General features: G+C 41.7%; 1 protein-coding gene and 1 pseudogene across 4 annotated transcripts in view; one reads left to right on the plus strand and one right to left on the minus strand.

The window, feature by feature from the left end:
- The window catches only part of DNAJC5B (DnaJ heat shock protein family (Hsp40) member C5 beta), a 72,076-nt gene that overhangs the window by 37,007 nt on the left and 7,517 nt on the right, over positions 1-27,552 (plus strand). For 2 of the 4 annotated variants that reach the window (XM_061600266.1, XM_061600276.1), the window contains 2 exons: positions 8,312-8,442; positions 25,687-25,900. In XM_061600266.1, the coding sequence (XP_061456250.1) occupies positions 8,336-8,442; positions 25,687-25,900 (321 nt within the window). In that variant the 5' untranslated portion in view covers positions 8,312-8,335. The remainder of the gene's footprint in view (positions 1-8,311; positions 8,443-25,686; positions 25,901-27,552) is intronic. The other 2 variants (XM_061600285.1, XM_061600292.1) reach the window with 1 other exon arrangement.
- LOC133372039 (dystrophin-like) lies at positions 17,677-27,382 on the minus strand (annotated as a pseudogene).

Raw genomic sequence — 27,552 nt, forward strand, 5'->3', positions numbered from 1 at the left:
TATAATTTAAATATACTATATATCTCATCTACAGTGGGTAAGAATGTGACCAAGGACATGTCTGTCTGCTCAGTGGGCTATTGATGGGCAGCTTCAAGACCCCTGTTCTCCATTCTTTGTCTTTAAACAGGACTTGGGGCTGATAGTCCTTCAAATGGTCTGTAAAGCAAAGGGTGCATGGACACCCTACACTGAGCGCTTACGATGTGTAACATGTTAGTCCCCTTCCATTACTTGCATTTGGCTTTCAGGGAAGTAATCTCTGCAACAACAGAGACATTTCAGAGGGAGTTTTGGACAAACAGAACAGTGGCAATGTCCAAGCCAACAAGAGTACCTCAGGGAGATCAAAAAGGAGACAATCTGAGTAGGATGTTGTAAGGCTAGAGCTTTGCTTTGCTTCATTTCCCCCCCCCCCCGAGAAAGTACATATCCAGAGTGAATACCCTGCACTGGTTACATTGCTATAGGTTATTCTTCCACCCCTCACCTTTCCCTGGAAAGGCTGGCTGTTTGGGGCTTCAAAACTGCAAGGTTCAGAGATATTTTCTCACCTGCAAAACACTCCTGTTTCCACCACTTTGCCTTGAACTCAGCAGAAGTATCTCATTGCTAAATAGTCTTGCAATACTAGTAATATATATTCCAGGAATGGGAAACCTGTGGCCCTTCAGTTTCCAGATGTTGCTCATAATTCCTGACCATCATGGCTGATTTTGATGAGAGCTGGAGGCCAACAGCATCTGGAGGGCCACAGGTTCTCCATGCCCAGGAAAGAACTAATGAAGGCCAGTGGTTAAGGTGCTACTATTGAGATCTACTTGAAAACCACACCATCTAATTCTAGATACGGGTGTGGGAGGCTGTGGTTACTCAGTAAAGAAGGAAAGGCATTTGTATGTATCAAAAGAAGTGTTTCGTTTCTATTTCAAATTCACAGGTTCTAGGGCTGAGAGTTTTTTGGGGGGAAATCCTGACTCAGATTAAGCCTGTCCTGTTATACAGGATATATACTGTGGAATTCCCTCCCCTTAAATATTAAATGTTATCTTTTCGGCACCTATTGAAGACCTTCCTCTTTCAACAAGCCTTTTAAGTTGAGACCTATCCCAGTCTGCGTCTGTGTTGGAATTGCTTTTAAATATGTTCTTAAACCTTTTAAAAATGTTTTAACCTTAGACGATGTTTTGAAAGCTTTTTATAAGAAACATTTTTAAAGATGTTTTGTTTTAATGTGTTTTAAAGTTTGTTTTTATGATGTTTTAAAGTTTTTATTGCTTTTGTTTGCCGCCCTGGGCTCCTGCTGGGTGGAAGGGCAGGATATAAATCAAATAAATAAATAATATTGCAGCAGACTCAATAACACATCTCCCTGTCATTTGTGGCACACCAACTACTGTTAATCTAGCTTGATATCTCCCTGGTCTTCTGGGGCAAAAGTCCAAGTTCCCTATCCATTTTCTCAGGCTTTTTAGTCACCTTTTAAAAAAAGGACTCCAGCACCTTTGGTACATGCTACCAGATACAACTTTGCACACTCTTAAATAAGCTCAGCAAGGCTGTTAGAACCACACAAAGCAGAGCCAAGGATGAAACATAATAAAATTGGGATGTGCTGCACTTTTTGGCGTCACTGGCTATCATGCTATAGCAACCTTTATACTCATTAATGTTTTATTCATTCTTTTATGGGCCTTCAGAAGGGATAACCAATTGGGTCCTAGACTAACAAAAAGTAACCGGATCCCACTGACCTGTTTAACCCCATATGTGAAAGAAGGGAGGGAGAAAACATCACCCCCTTTCTACAGAACAGTGGTTCAGGTAGACAAGTATTTTCTCTTTGCTCCTGTCTTGCTTTTCTTTCCTTCTTTCTGTATGAATAAGAACGCTTTTATAAATACCATCAAGGCATTAACTTGCTAAGGTAACGTAGTGAGTTCTGACGAAGCATCCATGCATTTACCGGACTCTGTTTTAGAAACAGGTATGCTTTTTGTACTTCCAGGCCTTAATTGCAAATTTAATAAATTGGGATTTAAGTGAGAGTGATGTGTCTAACTGTTCGTGTGATGTGACCTTTGTGTTGCCTTTTAAAATTATTTGTGCAAGTCAAAGTATACTCTACAAAAAAATTATCAGAATAGGATGCTAATGTTTTTCGCCTGTACAAATAGGGTCTAATATTCTTTAGGTTAATTACTTTTTTATTAAAATGTAGAATAATAATGTAACCATTTACTGTGTTCTATATTTATCTTAAAACAGTTTTAAGGCAAAGTTCAAATGTCTACTTACTTGGAAATAAGCCTCATTGAACTCCTTAGGAATCTGCAAAGGATCAGACTTTGTGAGTAATAACAATGGATCTGATCAACCCTAGATCGAATCAACTTAGTCAAGAACTTTTAAGCACATTTTAAGTTCTCCTGAAATTAGACTTCAGTTTTCAAGATTTATTTTGACTGGATTGTGACCCTAAATTCTTGCTTTTACTCCTCCAAACAATCTGTGTTACAGTCCATAGCTAGTCTCTTTGCAACTAGGTAAATATGTTAACCAATCTTGCACATAGGTTGCTTAAATCCAAATAAAATTGTGTAAAACTTCTGCTATGAAGCCCAGTCCTATGTCAGTTTGATCATACATAAATTCTTCTGTGTTCAGTGCTTTCATCACACATGTGCAGCCTTACAACACAATCCTATGCATGTTTTCTCACATATATGTGACAATGAATTTAGTGATGCTTAATCTCAAGCAAACAATTGACTTGGACTGTAATCCTATGCCCTGGGAATAAACCAGCTGGCTAAAATAAGTTTTCCTTCCAAGTAAACATGCATAAGATTGCACTATATCTACATATAGTAAATTTGTAAAACTGGTGATCCAGGTAAAACAAGAGTCCACCAGCAATTAATTAGTATGTACCTGGTGCTTGACAAATAAGTGTGTGTAGGATTCTAGCTTTAGTGTCTTGCAACACAATCCTCTGCCTGTTTACTCTGAAGTAAATCCTATTGTATTTAATGAGACTTGCTCCCTATTGAGTGTGTTTAGGATGTAGCTCTAAACAGCTGCCTGTCTGTTTATATTAGCATGAAATTTCCTACTGGCTTCAGAAGCTTGAATTCCACTTTAAAAATAATAAAAAAATCCACCAGAGGACTGAAGCAGCATAGATAAATGCCTATGCTATATAATTGCATTATTTTTTTTAAAAAAAGAGGTTTAATAGATAGCATGGTAGTGAAGTTCATAAAAGCTGCTCTATGTGACTTTTTATTGGTCTCTTATCTTATTACAGATCCTATTCCCATCAATTTTGTTGGGTGCAACACTAGTTTCCAAGTTACTATCATGTTAAATATCTTGCAGACATATAATTCTTAATTAATAACATGCAATAAATTAATAACAGCAACTGAATAATTGAGAGGCCTGAAATGACCCCTTCAGGCCTTATAGTACAGGAAAATTGTACTAACATTAATGTAACTTAACTGGCATCTCTTGTGACAGTTATTTCCTTTGGGTAAAAACAATGTCAATAAACCACAAGCACTCATGTATTGATATATTTATTTCAATAACACCTTTGCAGAAAAATATGATGAATATAAATATATATATATTTCCCAATGGAGATAAAATAGCCATTCCTAAAATTATTGGTGTGAGCCTTGTGTAATATTTGTTGGTTTGTGGAGGAGAGGGTAAATAGCATATGATCATGGTTTAATATACAAATACAATGAGGAAATGTCTTCATTACAATCTGAATCCCTAGCAAAACAGGGCCCAGTAAATAATGTATGAATTGGTGCAGGATACTGTTTCTCAGTGAGCAGCCAGGGAGAATAAAAAAAACCCTAAGCACCAGTTTTCTTTGAAATTGAGTACTTAGCATATGCTGATTTCCATGTGCAAAAGAAAAGAATGGGCCAGTCCCAGGCTCTGAAGCATCAGCATAGCTTTTCGTAGGACTGGGTGCTAGGATTCCCAGACTGGCATGATAACACAATGAATGGCCTTGCATTGGCACCATAAGCAGATTCACTGCTGCTGCGCTAGCTTTCGCCTCCAACACACAGTATGGTATAACTATATTGTATAAGAGCCCTTGGTAAAGGTTTGGAAGAGATGCATGTGATGCGTCCTTCCCTGGCTCTCCCTGTCAGGTTCCTACCTGCTCGTGGTTACTGCCTGTCTCTAGGCACCACCAGGGACTCCACCAGTCCGGACCGCTCTCTCTTATGGTTTCTCTTCCCGCTCTAGCACAGATCTCAACAGATCCCCCTGCTAGGCAACCACCAGTAACGTCCCAATACTAGTATTCCCAGAGACTCTGAATACTGGTATTGTTATTCTCTTCACCGCTGCCACCATTTGTTACAGTTCCCCTTCAGCCTTGGTCATTACCTTACCCTCCCTTCTGGTCTGTGAAACCCCAGCCAAGGATCAGGCCTTTGGTAAACCAAATTAAGTATTTATTACCAGAGCTTGGAAAAGTTACTTTTTTGAACTACAACTCCCATCAGCCCCAGCCAGCATTGGCCACTGGATTGGGCTGATGGGAGTTGTAGTTCAAAAAAGTAACTTTTCCAAGCTCTGTTTATTACAGATAACAAAGCTAACAAGATTAACAAGATTTCTTCTTAAGGCACATAAGCATATGGTTTTACTCAATACTAATCCGAACTCCACCTCCCTCCTGGCAAACAACTCTGTAAACCCCACCAACCAACCCACTCAGTTCTCTTCTCCCCCCCCCGATTCCACTCTCACTCTTCCTTTTATACATTCAGCCATTTTAAACACTCAGCCAATCATCTCGCATTCTACTGCCCATTCACTCCCCCTCCTCTTTCACTCCACTTACCATGTATCTTCTAAAACAACAACACTTACCATATATACATTAATATAGGAACATCACAATGCACAAAAAGGGTATGGTCCCCTCTTACTCTTTGAAGAGGTTGGTACAACTCTACATCTAGACTGAGTAGTAGTACCTCCTCCAGGTTTTGAGGGGGGCTGGGCAAGATATTCTCAATAGGCTCCTCGCTCAGTGAGTCTACCCCCCTCATTGCCATTGTTGCCAGCTGCTACTCCCCTACTTACCACCACAAGTATTGTTCATTTGCTCATCCCCTCTGGGCCACAGTGAGAGTCAAGGGAACAAGCAGGGTGCAGGGTTGAAGAGAAGCACGTCCAGGGAACTTGTGTCAGTGGGCCTCCTGCTGGGTTTTGGCCCTCAGCAGGTGCCTGACCATATTGACCCTTGACATTGGCCCTGTGGGGCAGCAGTAAGTTTTGTAGTGAGGGTTTCCTTTCAGAGGCAAAGAATTACATAGATCTGCTTCTCTTAATGGGATGCTGTTCTAGCTGCAGTGAAGAAAGTTATTGTTTCCACCACCACCACCCCCGTGCATAACTGGTTTAGCATGGGTTGACCTTAAGGTATATTTGTGAGACCCTAAGGGTCTGGAGGTTCAGGTGGGGGAAGGATTTGCTGCCTCATGTTCCTAACCACTAACCCACCCCTTATCTCTGATGCAACACTCATTCCAGGTAGACTAGTGCTCTTGCTGCCTCTTCCCTCAGGAAACAGGCTGTTTCATCAATCTTTCCTGGACCACTGTTGTAAGGATATTGCACATATGCGCCCAGTACATTTCAAACAGCCACAGAATGGGTACAGTGGTACTGGGGAAGATATAACTATCCCCAAGTCTCCCTGCTGCTTTCATAAGATTTTGCCACATTACTGCTGCAACTCTCACTCTTCCTCAGGGTTGTTGTTTGTTGTTGTTATGTGCCTTCAAGTCGACTACGACTTATGGCGACCCTATGAATCAGTGACCTCCAAGAGCATCAGTCATGAACCACCCTGTTCAGATCTTGTAATTCAGGTCTGTGGCTTCCTTTATGGAATCAATCCATCTCGTTTGACCTTCCTCTTTTTCTACTCCCTTTTGTGTTTCCCAGCATTATTGTCTTTTCTAGTGAATCATATCTTCTCATTATGTGTCCAAACTATTTATTTATTATTTAATTTGTATCCCGCCCTGCCTCCCAGCAGGAGCCAAGGGCGGCAAACAAAGCGCTAAAAGCACTTTAAGACATCATAAAAACAGATCTTAAAATACATTAAAACAAAACAGCGTTAAAAACATTTTTTTAAAAAACAACTTTAAAAAAGGGTTAAAAACATTATTAAAAAACATATTGAGCAATTCTAACACAGACGCAGACTGGGATAGGTCTCAACCTAAAAGGCTTGTTGAAAGAGGAAAGTCTTCAAAAGGCGCTGAAAGAGCCTGCCTAATATTCAAAGGGAGGGAATTCCACAGGGGAGGTGCCGCCACACTAAAGGTCCATTTCCTATATTGTGCAGAACGAACCTCCTGATAAGATGGTATCTGCAGGAGGTCCTCACCTGCAGAGCGCAGTGATCAACTGGGCATATAAGGGGTAAGACGGTCTTTCAGGTATCCTGGTCCTGAGCTGTATAGGGCTTTGTACACCAAAACTAGAACCTTGAACTTGGCCCTCAGTTTCATCATTTTAGCTTCTAATAGTAGTTCTAGTTTAATTTGTTCTAACACCCAATTATTTGTCTTTTTCGCAGTCCATGGTTCCTCCGTGAATGAATCTGTCATCGTTGCATCTCTTTTACAGAGTTCTTCAGTGTATTGCTTCCATCTTCCTTTTATTTCATTTTGGTCAGTCAATGTGTTCCCCTGTTGATTATTCAACATCCCTACTTGTGGTTTAAATTTCCCTTTCATTTCTCTTTTGGAATAGGGCTCTTGTTCTTCCCTTTTTGTTGTCCTCTTCTATTTCTATTCAATAACTATTGTAATAGTTCTCTTTGTCCCTACGTACTAGGCACTGTATTGTTGCATTTAGGGTTCTGACCATGTTTCTATCTCCTTTTGCTTTTGCTTTCCTTCTCTCTTTAACCATTTTAAGAGTTTCTTCAGTTGAAAATGTTCAGTATATAACCTGCACAGAATATTTTAAATATTAGTGTTCAAGGAAACTAGCAAGGGCAAGAACACATTAGGGGACTTTACTTCAGGGACGTGGCATGTGGCACCGGATAAGTGGCAGTGATCAAGCATGAATCTAAATTTCTGAGTCTGGTTTTTGTGATTGGAGGTTTGGCATTCACCTTATGCAGGAACTATTAAGATATAAAGGATTCTGGCACCAAAAAATAAAATATGGGATCTGGAGAGACATACTGTTCTTTGCAAATATTAAAACTAATACAATGATTCTAGATAAATGAAAGGGACATATGTTTAGGATTTTTGGGTACAACACATTGATCTCTTGATTCTGTTGCCTATTTTCATTGTGCAAATCAGTTTGAAGTTATTCAGTGGGTGAATCCAGACACCCAGCTGTCCACATGGTAAGGTTTTATGCTGCATGGTTGCTTGGTCATTTGTATCAGTCCAAACATGGTGTGTGTGTTTTGCCACATATTTCCTCACATTATCATTTGGTAAGGCTTCCCTCACACTACCAATCAGTATGTTTGTTTTTTATAATTCACTAATAGGCAAAAAACCTTGCAGGTTAAGGGGGAGTCCCTATAGCTAACAGATATTTCTATCAAACTTTAAAAAGCAGGGAAATTGGGCAGCTATAGTGAATGCACCAGGGGAGCAGGAGACCTGACCTCTCTGAGATATTGTACTGCCCTACAAATTTGTGAAAATGCAAACACAATTTGGGTTGGTCTTTCACAGTTCAATCCACTTCCTGTGTAGTTTGGAGGAATTTGGTAACACATGCCTCTGAACATAAAAGAAATGAAGGCAATAAAATAAAATAAAAATGTCAGCTGTACATCTCAAAATCATTAATGGACTTTTCAGAGTTAAAATCAACACTTTGTGAAGATGTATAAATTAGAACAGATATTACAGATCAGTTCTGATTCCATAAACAAGGAACCAGGAAGTAGTGGTAAAACATTGCAGCAATGCATGGATAGGTAGGACTAGCATCTTCAAACCATGGAAATAGAAGTAGTCATTAACGAGGGATGGAGCAACAGCAGCCAAACAATACTTCAATACCAGGCAAAATCATATGTACTGGGGCACTTTAGTATACATTTAACAAGTGGACAGGTCCCCACATTTACCACATGGTAAATTGGTTGTTTGTATTCAACTACTGTGAAGTGTGAAAAAATAATGTTAAGTGGTATTGGAGCCTTTTGAGGTTCCCCTATTTTTCTTAAGAAACATTATCCCTGAGGGTGTCCTTTCTTGCACATTAGAGTTCTTGGAAATGCTTTAATAACATGGCTGAACAAAGGCAGCGTGCTTTATCTACGTCAGGAGAAGCACTCTACGAACTTCTGGGTCTTGAGAAGAGGGCATCCCATGAAGAAATCAAGAAATGTTACAGGTATTTATGAAACTTCTAGCATAGCATAGCCTATGTTCTTGCCATATCACCATATCTTGCCTCCCTACCACCTTCGCACACATTATTACCATACTTAAATCATAAATAATGTATGTAAATAGCTTCCTTTTGACACTTTTCATAGACACAAAGTTTTCAAACCATTCATGTCTATAGTTTTGTGAAGATGTTGGGTTATTTTGCTTTGAGGCCTGGACTTGCTGATATGAGTCTCTCTCTCTCTCTCTCTCTCTCTCAGATGCAACTTCCACATTGCTCTTCAAGAGCAGCTGAGCATTTCCCTGTTTTATTCACAAAATAATCTCTGTGGCCCTTGCACACAACCATGAATCTTGCAAAATATGTGAACAGTTAACTTCTTTTGGTTAACAGAAGGATGATTATTGGTAATATTTTCAAGGCCACAATAACATCCCTGCAATAAAACATAGAAACCATGTAAATATAATGCATTGGCTCTATAAATAGGATTAACATCTATGCTTAAAAATAATAGCTCTAATATATCTTGGAACATATTATATCTATATAAGCAAATCTTAATTGCAGCTTCTGAGTTTGTTTGTTTCTTCTGCTCATACCAGTGGAGGAGTGAAGCTAACTAACATGGTGCCCTCCAAATATCATTAGGTTACAACTCCCATCATCCTTGACCACTGGCCATGGTGGCTAAGGCTGATGGGAGTTGTAGTCCAAAATATATGGAGGGCACTACATTGGCTACCCTAGGGCTGTCAGGTCTCTGGGTTTTGCCTAGAGACTCTGGATTTTTGGGTTGCTTTCGGGTCTCTGGGTGAGTCACCTTAATCTCTAGACTCTCAGCTTTCATTTTTTAAAAAAGTACATTTCTAGGTGATATACACCAAAAGATCAGTCACGCCCCCCCAACTTCTGTTAAATTAGCTTGTAGCTGGCTGCTGTAACCCCGCCCTTTCAGGTTTGTAGCTGATAAGTGAAGTCAGGGTTGTGATTGAAAAGGGATTTGTTGACCTCCAGGCAGTACCTAGACCCCACTGCAAGCCCAGAAAACTGTTGGTTTTTCCTGCTTATATGAAAATCTCATGAACTAAGTATATAGTTTTCAGCAGTAGCAAAAGTCTTTTTCTCCCTTGTGTGCAGGAGTCAAACAGTCCTGGGCTGTTGAAGAGGGCAGTATTTTGAAAACCTTCCCAATATGAAGCTTTAATCCAATACTTGCTTTTCTGGGGGTAAAGCTGCAATGCTAATCCCACATACCCGGAGTAAACCCCATTGAATTCAATAAGACTTACTTACTTTTGAGTGAACATAGCAAATAATTGTATTTGTGCTGTAAATCTTTCTCTCCCTCTCCAATCCTATTTTTGAAGCATTTAAACAGGGCTTCCTTAGGTATCACTGCTTTTATTATGTAAGAAATTAACAGATGGACAGATCACTGCTTGCTGAAGTTTAGACTCACAGCAGCTTTTCCCCTCTGCAAGGGTGGGGGACCTATTAAGTTGGTCCGCCCCCAGAGACTAATGGATCCGGATGGTTTCCAAAGGGCTCTGGGGAGTTTTCCGGCTGATAGGGCTGGCGCTCCTGTCGAAACCCTGGTTGAACTGTGGAATACAGAAATGACCTGGGCGGTTGACATGATTGCTCCTGAGTGCCCTCTCCTGTGTAGAGCTCATACGGCTCCATGGTATACCCCAGAGCTGAGAGCGATGAAACAATATAGGAGACGGCTTGAGTGCAGATGGAGACGAACTCCTGGTGGATGCAATTATACACTGGTAAGTGCCTATGATAAGCTGTATTTAGGGGCAGTGAGGGCAGCAAAAAAACAATATCTTGCTGCCACTATCAAATCATCAATCTGCCACCCAGCAGAGCTCTTCAGAATTGTCCGGGGGCTATTACACTCTGGCCCCAGGGACAAGGTAGAACCATCTGAGGCCTGCTGTAATGAATTTGCTAGGCACTTCCAGGATAAAATCTTTAGCATCCGCCAGGACTTAGACTCCAGTGTTATAGCAGATGAATCAAGCAAGGTATCCAGAGCATAGCCTTGTCCAGATTTCTTGGATGAGTTTCAGTTGGTGCAGCTTGAGGACGTTGACAAGGTTCTTGGACAGGTTCGTGCAACCACTTCTGTGCTGGATCCTTACCCTTCTTGGCTAATAAAAGGTAACAGGGATGGAACAGCCGGCTGGGCCAGGGAAGTGATTAATGCCTCTCTGTGAGAGGGGGTGGTCCCTGGCTGCCTGAAAGATGCAGTAGTGAGACCACTCCTGAAGAGACCCTCCCTGGACCCAGAAAATCTTAATAACTATAGGCCGGTAGCAAATGTTCCATTCCTGGGCAAGGTCCTTGAACGAGTGGTTGCGAGCAAGCTCCAGACACTCTTGGATGAGACTGATTATCTGGATCCATTTCAGTTGGGTTTCAGGCCTGGTTTTGGCACAGAAACAGCCTTGGTCGCCCTGTATGATGACCTTTGTCGGGAGAGAGACAGGGGGAGTGTGACTCTGCTGATTCTCCTTGATCTCTCAGCGGCTTTTGATACCATCGACCATGGTATCCTTCTGGGGAGACTGGCTGAGTTGGGAGTGGGAGGTACTGTATTGCGGTGGTTCCACTCCTACTTGGCAGGTCGCCTCCAGAAGGTGGTGCTTGGGGAACATTGCTCAGCACCCTGGACTCTCCAGTATGGGGTTCCGCAGGGGTCAGTTCTGTCCCCCATGCTGTTCAACACCTACATGAAACCGTTGGGTGCGGTCATCCGGAGCTTTAGAGTGCATTGCCATCAGTATGCTGATGACACGCAGCTCTATTTCTCCTTTTCATCCTCTTCAGGTGAGGCTGTCAATGTGCTGGATGAGGGCTAATAAACTGAGGCTCAATCCAGACAAGACTGAGATGCTGCTAGTGGGTGGTTCTTCTGACCAGATGGTGGACATCCAACCTGTCCTGGATGGGGTTGCACTCCCCCTGAAAGAGCAGGTTCGTAGCTTGGGGGTTCTCCTAGAATCATCTCTGTCACTTGAGGCTCAGGTAGCCTCGGTGGCACGGAGTGCCTTCTACCAACTTTGGTTGGTGGCCCAAATACGTCCCTATCTGGACAGGGATAACCTGGCTTCAGTTGTCCATGCTCTGGTAACCTCCAAATTAGATTACTGCAATGCACTCTACGTGGGGCTGCCTTTGAAGACGGTTCGGAAACTTCAGCTTGTGCAAAATGCAGCTGCCAGATTGGTAACAGGGACCAGATGGTCCGAACATATAAAATTGATTCTGGCCCGCTTGCACTGGCTGCCTGTATGTTTCCGAGCTCGATTCAAGGTGCTGGTTTTGACCTATAAAGCCTTACATGGCTTGGGACCACAATACCTGATGGAACACCTCTCCCGATACAAACCCACCCGTACACTCCATTCAAGATCAAAGGCCTTCCTCCGGGTGCCTACTCCAAGGGAAGCTTGGAGGATGGCAACAAGGAAGAGGGCCTTCTCAGTGGTGGCCCCCAAATTATGGAATGATGGTGCTGACGAGGTGCACCTGGCACCAACACTGTTATCTTTTTGGCGCCAGGTCAAGACTTTCCTCTTCTGCCAGGCATTTTAGCATGTGTTTTATACTGTTTAAATTTTTAAATTGTGTTTTAAATTGTTTTTATAAGATCTGTTTTAAATTGTATTTGTTTTAATGTTTTTAGTTACTGTAAACTGCCCAGACAGCTTCAGCTATGGGGCGGTATACAAGTATAATAAAATAAATAAATAAATATCAGCTGTTTAGGAGGAGTCTTAGTACGGAGGAACATGGGTGATGCCATCCCAATTTCAGTGATCATGGGTAGAGGGAAATATAGCCATGGGGATGTGATGAATTACCATAGAAGACAAGGGCAAGGCTATCTGCGACTTGTTCCTTGCTGCTGCTCCTCTAATGGATGTGTTCCGCATTGCTCATCTGCTGTGCCCACTGGCCTGTGTGTGTTGTTGTTTAACGCCAGATCGGTACACAATAAGACCACTCTCATCCATGATTTGATTGTGGATGAAGGTGCCAATTTGGTGTGCATTACTGAGACTTGGGTGGGTGAGCTGGGAGGATTTGATCTGACCCAGCTTTGCCCACCTGGATACTTGGTGCAACACCAGCACAGGCTACAGGGACGGGGGGAAGGAGTTGCTGTGGTCTACAGGACTTCCATCTCTGTCACCAGGAAACCACTCTGTCTTGGAGCTGGCTGTGAGAGCCTGCACCTGGTGTCGGGCCGAGGAGACAGTAAACTAGAGTTGCTACTGGTGTACCATTCACCCTGCTGCCCAGCAGCTTCTCTGACTGAGCTGGCGGAGGCCGTCTCAGCTGTGGTGTTGGAGGAGCCCAGAACTATAGTGCTGGGTGATTTCAATGTCCATGCTGAGGCTGCCTCTAGTGTTCTGGCTCGGGACTGCATGGCCTCCATGACAACCATGTTGGAATATATGAGGTTCAACTCCAACTTGGTGGGTTGAGGCTGCATGGGGTTAATAAGGGTAGCTAGAGAGAGCTAGACCTCTTGCTGGTTAAGGCTATACCTATCCCTTTGATCCTGCCGTTTCTTCCCTTCCTGCTAGACTGATAAGCAAAGGAATGTTGAATCCCAGTTCCTTCCCGCCTCTCTCAGTTTTCTCTTTCTCTCGAGAGGGGAGCAGACATCTTCTCTTTGTCTCTCCTCTCAACCAGGATGAGGGCAAGTACTGGGACCAGTGCTCGCTTCTCCAGCATAGCCAGTTAAGCTAGATATAGAACTCTTTCCTATCAAGCATGTACTTCCAGAATAAAGTAGTTGTTTCTTATTTTAAAGCTTAAAGTCTCTGTCTGACTAATTTGCAGGGAAGGTAGAATCTTAGCACAGATTCAAACACACACACACAGCTTGCTCAATACTCTCCGTTCCACAGCACTACGCAACTTTGCTACACATCTCAATAGAGAGCAATTCTGGCAAACCATGGGATTGTCTCAAGTTGTCACTGGCCCGACTCATAGGGCAGGACACACCCTTGACTTGGTTTTTGCTCCAGATGGAGGAAGGGGTGGTCTGGAGATAGGGGAGGGTGTATGTCACCTCCTTGTCATGGTCAGATCACTTCCTGGTGAAGCTCAGACTTATGGCTCCAATACTTCCCTACAGGGGTGGTGGACAGATTAAGATGCTCCGCCCCTGTAGCCTAATGGAATCCACTGGATTCCTGAATGCCGTAGGGGAGTTCCCAGTAGATAGAGCAGGTAACCCTGCTGAAGCCCTTGTCACACTGTGGAACAGTGAGACGCATTGGGCTCTTGACATGGTTGCCCCCGAGCGCCTCCTCCAGCATTGTGGAGCCCAGTCTGCATCTTGGTACACCAGTGAGCTAAGGGCAATGAAACAGGCTAGACGACTGCTAGAGCGCAAGTGGCGAAAGACGTGCTGTGAGGCTGATCAGGCACTAGTAAAACATCATAACTGTGCCTACTGTGTGGTGGTGAGGGCAGCAAAGAAGGCCCACTTCTCTGCCTCCATCACATCCTCAAGTAGCCATCCGGTGGAGCTTTTCCGTATTGTCAGGAGTCTGTTGACATCAACTCCAGGAAATGGAGTTTTAGACCCTTCGGAGGCCCACTGTGAATTGTTTGCTAGGCACTTTGAGGGTAAAGTTGCTTGCCTCTGTAGCAGTCTTGATGCCCCCTCCACATCTACTGTAGTCCCCAATGAGGTGCCCAGTGCAAAGTCTGCTGCAACTTCTTGTGAACAGTTTCAGTTGATGCGACCTGATGACCTGATGATGCGGCCAGCAACCTGTCCTTTCGACCATTGCTTCTTGGCTTATTAAAGCTTGCTGAGGGGGGTTGACCGAGTGGATCCAGGGTGTGGTCAGCGCATCATTGCAGGAGGCAGTGGTTCCAGCCACCTTGAAAGAGGCGGTAATCCGACCACTCCTGAAAAAGCCCACCCTGGATCCATTGGTTTATGACAACTACCGACCGGTTGCAAATAGCCCCTTTTTAGGGAAGGTGATTGAGACGGCTGTGGCGCAGCAATTGCAAGTACTCTTGGATGAAACAGATTGTCTTGACCCATCCCATTCTGGGTTCAGGCCTGGTTATGGGACTGAATCGGCCTTGGTTGCACTGATGGATGACCTTTATCGGGAGAAGGACAGGGGAAGTGCAATCTCTCAATGGCTTTTGATACCATTGACCATGGTATCCTTCTGGGCCGACTTGGTGAGCTGGGTATTGGAGATGAGTATTACAGTGATTCTGATCCTATCTCCAAGATCGCTCTCAGAGAATAGCATTGGGTGACTGTCTTTCGGCCCCCTGGCAGTTGTGCTGTGGGGTGCCGCAGGGTACCGTCTTGTCCCCTATGCTGTTTAACATCTATATGAAGCCCTTGGGAGCAGTCATCAAGAGCTTTGGGGCGAGGTGTCAGCAGTATGCTGACGATACCCAGCTCTATTTCTCCGTCACATCTGAATCGGGAGATGCCGTGCAAGTCCTGGACTGGTGCTTGGACTCGGTGGTGGGCTGGATGAGGGCCAATAAACTGAGTCTGAAGGAGGCGCTGTGGGTTGGTGGTTCCAGAGTTTGGATAATTGGACAGTTGCCTGCTTTGGATGGGGTTGTACTCCCTCTGAAAGAGCAGGTCCTTAGACTGGGGGTGCTCCTGGATTCATCTTTGTTGCTAGAGGCCCAGGTGACCTCTGTGGCTAGGACTGCCTTTTACCAGCTTTGGCTGATAAGACAGCTGTGGCCATTTCTGGACTGGGATAGCCTGACCACTGTTGTCCACGCACTGGTAGCCTCTAGGCTGGATTACTGTAATGCGCTGTATGTGGGGCTGCCCTTGAGGTTGGTCCGGAAGCTGCAGCTAGTGCAAAATGCAGTGGCGAGACTGCTGACTGGAGCAGGGTATTGCCAACATGTCACCCTGCTGCTGAAAGACCTGCACTGGCTGCCCATTTGCTACCAGGCCAAGTTCAAGGTTCTAGTTTTGGTGTACAAACCCCTATATAGCTTGGGACCAGGATGCCTGAAAGACCATCTTACCCAACCAATCACTGCGCTCTGCAGGTGAGGGCCTCCTGCAGATACCATCTTATCAGGAGGTTCGATCTGTACAATATAGGAAACGGACCTTTAGTGTGGCGGCACCTACCCTGTGGAATTCCCCCCCTTTAAATATTAAGCAGGCGCCATCTCTCTATCTTTTTGGCACCTTTTGAAGACTTTCCTCTTCCAACAAGCCTTTTAAGTTGAGACCTATCCCAGTCTGCGTCTGTGTTAGAATTGCTTTTAATTTATTGAATATGTTGAATATTCAATAATATCAATTTAATATGTCTTTTAATAGCTTTAGCCCTATTTTTAAAGATGTTTTTTTTAAAAATTTAAATGTTTTTAATGTTTTAATGTATTTTAAGATCTGTTTTTATGATGTTTTAAAGTGTTTTTAGTGTTTCTGTTTGCCACCCTGGGCTCCTGCTGGAAGGAAGGGCAGGGTATAAATAAAATAATAAATAGATAAATAAATAAAAATGTTTTAGCAGGTGCTGAAAAGAGTACAATGAAGCCATTTGCCTAATGCCAATAAGCAGGGAGTTCCAAAGTGTAGGTGCTGCCACACTTAAGGACTGATTTCTTACAAGAGCAGAACAAGTACTATGTGGCATCCGTAACATGAAACAACACCTTGAACTTGGCCTAGTAGCAGATCAGCAACCAGTGCAGATTTCAGAGCAGAGGTATTATGTGCTGATAGGGTCTCACTCACATCAGCAATCGTGCCACAGCATTCTGCACTAACTGCAGCCCCCGGGTCAAGTTGTGTTGCATGAGGATTTCTGTAACCTTGGCTAACTGGCTGTTAGGATTTTTTTAGGTTTGGCGTTTGGTTAGGAATCCTAACCACTGGTTGTGGGATGCTGAGTTTTCTGCCTTACTCATAGGAATCTTGTTGTGGTTGGTATGGTACTGCATTTAGGAAATCATCACTGTCTTTTGTTTTTCTTTTTTGATGTGAATTTCATTTATCTATGACTTTACTCCCTTTTACATCCATAGAAGCAACAACAGTGGTTCCATGCACTTATCTCAACCCCCTTAAATCCACTGATGATGCACCTTGTTTGCATCATGGTTTGTTTCTTGCCCAATAGTGGTAAAAGAGAGTTCACATACTGGAAAGTGTTGCTGCAACTGTTGTTGTTCGCAAGCTGCTGCCTGTGAAGGTAGACCAAGCCATGTGTGTTTTCTCTCTGTCAGTTATTACTCACTGGAATTAGGTTGGCTGTCAAAGTGAGTTTATAGAGCCCACAGGGTAGACAGAAAAGGGCAGAGAATCATCTTAATCTTACTCATTTCTCAAACCTTCTTCGGAAGTGAAGGGTCAAGACTGTAAAGAGGTTTGGAGCAGCCATGTTAAAAGGTCTTTATCTTTACTCTTGGGTGCTCGCATCTAACATCTCCACAACACTAGGGTCCTTTCTTCCTACAGTGACCTTCCAGTAACTGGCCTGGCCTGGCCCGGCCCTAGGCACTAAACCCTTCTTGTCAGAAGCAAGTAGGCTAGATTAAATGTTCCATCTTCAGCTAATATTTCTATCTTAATTTCCAAACAGTGAAATGTTTTTGTTTGAATTGTATGCTCCAAGCAACTGTGGTTGATGTTTAATGTATCATGCTTAATGACATTAATAGGGCCCGCCTCTGTGACATCATTAGGGCCCACCCCTGAAATCTCAGGGTTTGGGATGCTTCTGACCTGACAACCCTAGGCTACCCCTAGTGTGTAGCAAACCACCTCCTCCAACCTATGACACTGACAGTGTATCCCAGCATAAGGCACAGCCTGTTGCTATAGCTGGCTTTTTTTTAAAAAAAAAAAGGCAGGAAGAAATATTGAGGACACCAGATAACTTTTGTTTATAGCACCTTGTGGATGTTTTCTTCCTGCTTCTTCTGTGAATTGGCGCAATTCTTTGTTTCTTGAGCAAATTTGTAAAAACTTTGTCTTCTGGTTGCAAGGTATACTGAAAGCTTTGCTTGCTGGTCAGTACAATCAAATTTGTAGACACACTGGGGACCATATTTGTTGACTCCTTTTCAGTCTTGGTGTTGTTTTCACGTTCAGGATGTCTTTGTGCAAAGTTTCTCTAATCCCTTAAGGGGGGAGTTGTCATGGAAGAATACAAAGTGAATTGAATTTTATTTTGCATGGTACATGAATAGTGATGATTTACATAGCAATCTATGGTAAAACTGACAGTGGTGTTTTATCCATCTTTATTAGCAATTACACGTAAAAACAAAGGCTGCCTCTGAATAAAGTGGAAATATCAAAGGGATTCACACTTAATGGAATAGTTGTAAATACTTGCGAGACAAAATGATGAGTCAGACTTTTGGATTTCATTTAATTGATCCTTTAACTTATGCTAATTTGCTTCATGAATCTGAAAACCTGCTGCTGAACTAACCACTTGGCAATGCACAATAATCTATAATACCTGACTTCAAATTTCCTATTGTTATTAGTTAGCTTGGTTCTTGCCAGAACAAAAACACCTATGTTATTTAAATGTCATAACCATGGTGCTGCTACATGATTTTCTTTTCCTGTTTGATACCTATTTTATTAGTGAAAGAAAGTTAGCATTATTTTTCAATTAAGAACTTTAACTTGGGCTACAGTAGATTGCCTGGGCCCATTCAAATATATGCAATATGCCCTTCCTCTATATGCATTTCCCCAGACTAAAAGATCCATGTTGGAGGCCCTGCTATGAGTACCCCTGGCAAATGACGTATGGGTAGCTACTAGAGAGGCTGCTTCCAGATGATGGCACCTAAATTATGGTGCAGCCTCCCCAGAGAGGATCATCATGGTCTTTTCCACATCAGGCAAACAGTGGTGTAATGGAACAGGGAGGGGCTGGGACAAAATGTGGCTACTTATTTCACAGCAAGGATGATTATTTATTTATTTATTTATTTGTTTGTTTGTTTGTTTGTTTAGCTAGTCACTTTTCTTCACAAAAGTGAACCCAAAGTGACTTACAATCAATAAACTAGCTGGATAAATTCCTATAAGACTTATTTCTATTTGGAAGGAGGTGGAAAAGCTACCTCAACTGGAAGTTCAGCACAGTATTATTTTTTAAGCCAGTGCTAGTCAGATACAAAACAATGAGAAATGTATGTTGATAGTTTTGGTGTTGCAGAAATTCTCTGGTAAGGAAAAGAACACAGAACATGAATATATGTCTGGTACAATTATAGAGCTGAAGTGATGCTAAACAAATACACTGCCTCTTTTTTGTTTTGTTTGTTAATAGGGATTTATATAAACATTTTTTATAAAGCACACTTTGTTTACAATCTTTCTTTATAATGGTTATTAATTTTTTTTAACAACCCAAAATGCATTCCATATAAAGAAATGGCAAATCAGGTAACTATCAAGATTTTACATGTAGTTTTCTTATTTTATTTTTTTGTACAATTGCATAGATGTGTAAAACCTGCCATCGTTAACAAAACAATAACACACTTAAGAAACTACTGAAATCTACAGTATAGTACCACTACCTTTCACAAAAATATAGATGAGTTTTCATGTCAACTCTTACAAATCCTTTTGTCATATGAATATTATAAAAACCATACAAGTACCGAAGTTGTAAAACACATCTTGCTATTCTAACACCTTGTCATCATGGTCACTAAGGTTTCCATTGCTTGTCCCAAGTCATTGCCATGTGGAAGAGGCTACCTACATTGTGGCCTCTCTCACTGGCTTTCCGAGGGCATTTCTTCCTCTTGTACTTGTGAAAGAATTGTTGAGCTGTTCCATGATCTCTTCTAACCCCGTGCTTGTGTCCTGGGGAGGACTGAGCAGATCATCCTCACCCATAGATTCTGAAGTCTCACTGCCACCTACACAGAGAAGCATTGGCTGATTACTATGTGACCTCTGTAACGAGGTAGGAGGAGAAGACTGAGTTGTACCATTCACCTTGGCATCCACTTGAGGATGTTCCAGCATCTGCCTCAACCTATGCTGTGTGATTCCAGCTGTTTCTTGCAATCCTCCAGGATTTGCATCCTGGCTGCTAGACAGCCTTTGTGCTGAAGATGTAGTTTGGCTTCTGCAATGAGTTTAGCATCTCGTAGACTCTGAGGGGAAATGGGCATCATCTCAGGTGGGGATGGCAGTGGAGATAGTTCTTTGTGACCATGTTTCTGCTTCAACCAGTCATATTCTGCCTGAAGGTTTCTGTTTTCTTCACCCAGTTGTCTTGGAATCTGGATAGAGTCATGCAGGAGGAGGCCTAGATGACGCTGGTCAGAGAATCCAGTGGGATTGGCTACCTGCTTGAACAGATATCTGTATTTGTCTTCCAAATGTGCTTTACACAGGGAAACTACACCAGTTTTACAAGACAGGACCCGGATCCTTCCCATTCGACCCATGTCATAAACATTCAAAAGCCAGTTGAGGTACATGTCTACACAGAGAGGGACATTGACTAGGTTATTGTGCTCTTGTTCCAGTTGATCATAAATGGTAGTTAAGCAGTAGATGATCTGAAGTATATCCATTGGCTGGTCATTCTGTTTGAGGATGAGCTGGTCCAAGGCATCACATGCAGCAGAAAGACTCAGGAGATCCACTGCACAAATAATAAAAACAAAACAGAGTTTTCTGTAGTCTTCAGAGCTTCCTGGCAGTTCTGTATGCCAAAAACCTAACATTGTTCAGGTCAGCTAACAACTGGTAGAGCTCAGTCATTTTTGGATGATCCTAGCATGTGGTTTGCATCTCATGGCCTTTGAGTTGTTCCCTCATCACCGCTAACTGCTCAGTTACTCCAAAGAATGGGGGGAAGAGGAGGAGGAGGATGGAGAAGATTCCTAGACCATGTGTGTTTGAATGCAAAACTAAACCACCAGCGTGCAGAGCTGTTGAGGATGATAATGTCATCTTCTGGAATGCTATTTGCCAATCATCTGCTTTTCAATTAAACAAGCTTCTCAAAGAGAACCTCATCAAATACACTAAGCGGAGGAAGCTAAGTTAAACTGCCGTTTTCATTTTGAAAATTTCCAAAGTCCCTTTATTATGATCAAACAAAATTGCACAAAATAGCGAGTAGGCTTTTGAGTGTACAAAAACTGTTAATCAGATTGGGTGTTAAGTAAAGTGGGAAGGGGCTGGCTTGGTACTAAAGCCATAATATCTGAATTGGTCAGCTGTTCATTTTTGATGTATAGTCTTAGAAGAGGCTTGGCTATGGGGGTTTCATTTATGAGTAACTGAATTTCAGAATTTGTCCCTACACCACTGCAGGTAAAGGCATTTTTGTTCTCCCAGGGCTTTTAAATCCACTTGCCTTTTTATACCGAGCTTCTAATTTTATCATTCATGTTTTATTGTGCATCTGTGCCATTAAATGTCTACTACTTTTTCTGCCATGAATAACAAATTTTCATTATGCTTTTGTTGCTTTTTATTGTATTTTAATACTGCATTTTATTTAATTTTAATTTGTGAGCTGCCCAGAGAACACGTTATTGGGCAATCATACAAATGTCATTAAAAAATTATAATAAACAATACATGAGATACACTCAGGAACAGTAGCTTATTCATGTGTGTACCCCATGGATCGTGAATGAAGGACTGTTGAAGGTGTAGGAGAAGCAACTCAAATTTGGGGTTGATGTGTGCATGTCTGAGGGCAGATAGAGAGGGAGTCCTCCAGCTGGCTAAGCGGTCTATCTTTACCTATGCTCATCTACCTGTCTTCCTTCCATTGTCAACTGATACCTTTAAGGAAACTGACCACTCCAACCAGCCATGAAAAAGGAGACATCTTGCCTTGGTTTCCCTCTCCTGTAGAATGGGGGCAAGGTCCAAGCCTGGCCATTGCACTTCCAACTTAGTCAAAACTAAATTGCCTTTCCTATCAACTATGTATTTCTATAAATAAAGTAGCTTTTCTTATTTTTTTACCAAGTCTGAAGTCTCAGTGATTTAAAGTAGGGAACTGGCCTGCTCCTTTCAGGTAAATCACACACACATGCTGCTTGATTTGCTGCTGATGCCATCCCACAGCTAATCTGCTCACAAATATTCAACAAGGACAAATGCTTCTTGGATTGCCACTGTTATTCTGCATTCCATCTTAAATCATACACACTGGAAAACAGGTTTACATGCTAGAGCAATGCTATTTCAGTCATTGATGTTTCCTCCTAAGCGTGATCAACATAATGTGTGAAAGAGTTGCTTACAAATCTCTGCCACAGCAATTCTCATCTTCTTCAAGGGGTCATTCTTCCAAAAATTCTACTGTGCAAGTCCCACTTAATTAATGGAAGCGAGACAAGAATGTAATGACTGAGCACAGGAGAGCCGGAGAACCTCTGATGGACTGTGTCTTCTGGTTTATGACTGTACCTCAGAGATGTTGCTGGGATTGAGATCTGTCTCGTATATTATTTTCCTTTCCTCACATTAGACAACTGTTGTGAGTGGAAAAAGTCATCTAATAACATCTGAATTCAGCTCTCTCATCTGAATCCTAAATACATATACTTGGAAGTAAACCCTCTTTAGTTGTGCAGTGACTTCATCGGATACAAGAGAAACACCTTGTACAATGGAACTTTTTCCTCCCTCTCCTCACCCTCCACCCTCCACCACATCTGTTCTTTGAGTTCTTCCAATCTTCCAGATCAGATTTAAGTGGGGTACAGGGGGAAGAAGGGAGAGAGAGGGGAGGTGCCATTGTGCAAACAGAAGTCATTCCACTGAGGCAATGACTTTCCTGGATTAACTCAACTGTCTTTATTCAAATGTATTTCCAGGTAACCGGAGTTTAGGACTGCGGACTAAACACTGCTACATTATATATCCACATTCATATCCATTACCATAGAACAATCCTAGGGAGGAAAAAAATAATTTACACACCTTGGAAAAGGGTGGCTTGCAAATCTGGAAGTTTTTACTCTGCCTCACACCAACTTGTCAGTTCTTGGATCTTCAGTAGAGTTCACAAAATCTTAGTCATAAGGGGCACTATCTGGAATAAAGGCCATATGTTTTATAGAAAAATACATAGTTCAGTGTAGTGTAGTCCTTGGATTTGGCTACTTCTCCATAGCTAGGATACTGAGTTGGGTCTTAGAGAGGTACATCATCAGTGAAATTACTCAACTCCCTTTTAGCCAATACATCCTCCTTAAATGGCTGAATCATTCCTCCCTTACATTCAGAGCTGGTTGCAGGTTTTTGTGGGCCCTTGCGCACAGAGTATCTATGGACCTCTTTATTAGGAAACCGTTCTTCTCTTCCCCGGCTCACATAAGACTGGAGCCTGACAGAGTCTCTGCTCCAGAGCTACCAGACACTTAATTTCTGCCATCTGGGAAATGGGTCTCAGGTCACTGGTGGCCCTTCTGCAGGGCTGAGGACCTTAGCAGGTACCTGAACATATCAGTCCTTGATGCCAGCCCTGCTCATATTTTCTTTCATCCAAGGGCCTACTTGGCAGCTATGTTCTGAGAGGACGAAGCTACTGAAGGGTACGCATCTGCCACTTTATGCCTTCAAGTTTTTTAGTTTGATTTCCCTGCTGGTTTATAGCCTGGCAGGTCTTTATGTACTTCATGCTAAAAAACTATATTCTGTGCCATAGATTTTGGGGGAGTTGGTATGTGTGGATGTGGACATCTCACAAGAACAAAGATTTGAGAATCACTGTGTCAATCACTTCTATTGCCGCTAGAGGGCACCTTCGAGTTACTTGTTTGTAAGAAGTCCAAAGGTAAATTAGCCTTTCAAAATCATTTTTTAAATGTCAACAGTATAATAAATGTAATTTCAGAAGCCTTTTTATAATTTTTTTGTTCATAATGGAGTAGTGATCTGTACATCTAGGTGCCACGTACAGGATCTTTCTACCCCACTGCTTTCTGACACAAGTAATCCACAAGTAATCAGAAATGTCCAAATAAGCATACCTTTTGAACGGTCAAATGCATGCATGAATTTCAACATTATAAATACATGTATTGTGTAGTCAATTACCCAAGTCTTCACTTACTAAAACTCTTTCCAAGCATGTGCCACTAATCCGTTAGGGATGTTTAGACTTCCTTTCCATACAATCCACCATCATGTGTTCAGAAGACATGATTACAGTTTTGATGTAGTCTGTAAATTTACATTTTTAAAGCACATTCACTTTATTTTCAATTATTCTTTCTGTCTGGTTTCATTTCAGTTCAACATCAAGCTCTGTTTCAGAGAAAGGGCAACTGAGAAACATTTGAATGAATGAATGAATATGGCTGTTACATAAAAAAAAGGCCAAATCTATTGGATGGTATCTAAGTCTGAGTATGACTTCAGTCAGATACCACCCATTGCCACTAAAGGCTTTGGGGCTTGAACCTTTAATCAATTAATACTAAACATTTGTTGATAGATAGCACAACTGTCTGATTTTAGTTGAACGCAGACAGAAGTTAATAATTCTAAAACATAAAGCAAACTAACTGCTCAACTATATTAATCAATCCTCTTATTTTACTATCAGTAAACCTAAGTATTCCATACAATTTCCAGAGCTGCAGAATAGTCTTCAGCGACTGTCAGGGCCGGCACCAGACTGTAGAAGGCCCAAGGTCACCAGACTGCAGTGGGCCCTCAGCAGCGGCAGCACAGCACACTGGCATGCTAATGCAACATGGGAAATGGCGTGGCTGGGCCTATTTTAAGCCCATGCCGGTGGGGGAGGGGTGCTGCCTGGGAGGGTGACTCCTGCTTCGCGATCCATGCCAGCATTGTGTTGTAGGGTGCCTAGTCCATGACCCGATGCTAGCATGGATCATGGAGTGGGAGCTACATCTACCCATCCCCAGCAGCACAGGCCCCTTTCAGCCACAGGAGCCCTCGGCTAATGCCCAACCTGGCCACCCTCTGGCACTGGGCCTGGCGACTGTTCCTTCTGGTCCAGGTAGTTAACCTTCTCAAGTGTGGGTAGGCACAGTCAGTACCTGATCTCTTTGGGATGTCAGATTCTTCCAAAGATCTTTTTTCATTAGGTAACTCTTTTATACTAATCTACACACAAAACTAATGCGCAAGGTCAATTAATGTTGTCTGTCATCTCACAGTAAGGTGGTAGAATTCTAAGGTGGACTGTACTACTTAACTCTACTACTAAGAAAAACTGCTTCAGACTGCAGGTAGATAGTTTTATTTTAATGCTATCCTGTGTTAGAAAAAAAACAAACCGTTTAACCAGCACAGCAGGCAACAGGCTGGAAAATAAACATTCTCTCTGCTGTGCTACTTTTCTATTGGTGGAGAGTGTATTAGTTGGGAGAGTTTTTAAAAATGGGGTCCTCTACCTGTAGTCTAAAGTGTTGGTGGCTGTATATCCTACTGTTCCAGTATTTTGTCATTTCGTTCTGCTATTTGTGTAATCAGGTCTATATTCCATTAAATGTTCTGAATGAATGCATATAAGATTGAGCTGTTAGTGTCTGTACTCTCTTTTGTTAACTTCTAGCTGAAATAGAATATTCAAAATCTCAGTATTCCAAAGAAAAAAAAGAGCATATTAATAGCACTAATGTTGGAGAAAATGTAAAACAGAAAATATAAAATATCTTGTTCAAGGTTAAAATATATGGGTAGTACGTTATACAAAGGATCAGAAATCAAAAGCTGGAACAGAATTTGTAATGAAAGGGACAAATAGCTCTTTGTTTTAAAAGTAAAAGAAAGCTCTTTTAAAAGAAAATCACTTGACAGAAGGTTTCAGCCAAAATTTGCCTCCTACAATCTCAAGTTACCCTTGTATTGGTAAACAGAATTTCAGAATAAAAGAAATGACATGAAATTGTGATTTTTATCAGGATTGTCCTGAAAAAAATGTGAAAGCTAATAAACTATCAAGACTAATTTGAACATGCAAACATGAAATATAAAATAAAGACCTTTATGAGCAAAGATTCCAAGAATAATGTTGATTATTCATACAAAATCTACTTTAGTAAAAATAAAAATAAAAAAAACCCTTAAACTAAAATATACAGTCTATACCTTCTGCTCAGGAAATAAACTGCCTCCACTCTAATGTCATCTATTATCTTCATCTTTTCTTGCTGCTCATCACTTTTTTCTTAATCATTTCTTGCCTGTTTAAGGAAACTGGCTCTGAAATATCATCCTGACAAGAATCCTGATAACCCGGAGGCTGCAGAAAAGTTTAAAGAAATCAACAATGCTCATACAATACTAACTGATGTCTCCAAAAGAAATATATATGACCAGTATGGATCGTTAGGGCTGTACATCGCAGAACAATTTGGTGAAGAAAACGTCAATACATACTTCATGCTTTCTAGTTGGTGGGCAAAGGTCAGTACTTGAAGGCAAAGGTGGTTCATCTTTCCTCAGAATAGAGACGCAGAACTATTGGTTTGCAGACTCTTTTGGTCTTGCTGTTGCAGCTTTCACAAAACCTCTAGAAGCTCTGCAGAGCTCTAGGTAAGTCAATCTAGAACAGGTTTCAGTACCAGGAAGAGGTTTGCTGAAATGGAGGATTCATCTCAATCGCTTCAAATATGGTAAAAGTATAATGAAGCACTCTTTCAGGAAAGTGCATATTAAAGGATGTTTCCTTGTCCCTTTCTTTTACTAATTCAACATGCTGCATGGCACTTTTATCACCTCAAGACATTAATTATATCTGAAGCTGGAGCTCCAGGTTAATTTTGACTTTCTTTTCGGTAATGACTAAATGAAAATGACTCATAGCTCAAAGTGAAAAGTCCTCTTGGTGTGACAACCAGCTAATAAGTTATTGCAGTACAAACTTAGCCCTATTCTGGGCTATATATGGCATAGAGAATGAGTAAGCAATAGTAACATAACACCATGTACGATTATGGCACACCTTGGGTGCCTTGTGAAGGGGCTGGGAAAAGGAAGTTGAAGATGTGGGGAGGAAGAGGTTGGAAGAGGAACAGAATGGTACAAGCTGAACTAGGAGAAATGGATCTTGCGGCTCTGATGATGACAGAGGCCTTACTCATATGGTTTGTTATGTAATTGTAAGAGTTTGGCATTTCTGGGTATACATATCACAAACATTAGCATTTCAGTATGACCAAATGCATTAGGCCTCAGGCATCAAAACTACACCAGATCTCACACCTAATGTGTTATTCTCACTGCTATTTCTAGTTACAAAGTCTTTGGGCCAGAAGAGATTGTTAATTTAAACTGAACACAGACACACAAGACTTGCCATTTTGCACAAGAGTGAGTTTTGAAATTATTATATCATGCATTTATTTTTACTTCCATGAGGTACCCTCACACTCTAGATTTACCAAATTACTCTCAACGTATATTAGGGGATTCCACCTTTTTCTCCTGATGGGTCTCTGTGGCTAGTATAGCCACATGACGGAAGGGTATTTACAGATGCAGCATTCCCTTCCACAGAATATTAGTGATGGGGAGAGCTGTACTTGTTGAATTTCCGCCTACCATTCAGCTATTAGAAACATAAAGCCATTAAAAAGGCATCAGTTCTAAATATAATCAGTTCCAAAACAGTCACTGCAAATAATTTTCCTTCTGTTGCCACTAAAGGATTCACTTTCCCCTATTTCTGTTTTTAGCCTTTTCAATTTAATATATCTTTAGTCATCAATGTTATCAAAAAACCTTGTAAAAGAATAATAAACCATTGTGGTTATTTTCACCGTAGTGCCACACATTATCATAGGAACCTAACAAGAGTTCTGATAGATCAAAGCGCCATCTAATCTAGCATTTTGTTTTCCACAATGACTAACCAGATGTTCCAGAAAGCCCAATAATATTCCTTTCCACTGCATCTGAACCTTGAAGTTTTATTTAGTTATTAAGTTATACAGCTGTGGAGGGGGATCATAGTATTAGTGAAGAATTTAAAAATGTATTGTCAATAACTCTTTTTTTCTTTAGAGTCCCTTTTAATAACTCCAAAATTCACAGTTGAGCAATACCTTTAACAGGAC

Source organism: Rhineura floridana, chromosome 1, assembly GCF_030035675.1.
Source record: "Rhineura floridana isolate rRhiFlo1 chromosome 1, rRhiFlo1.hap2, whole genome shotgun sequence".
NCBI classification, from domain to species: Eukaryota; Metazoa; Chordata; class Lepidosauria; order Squamata; family Rhineuridae; genus Rhineura; species Rhineura floridana.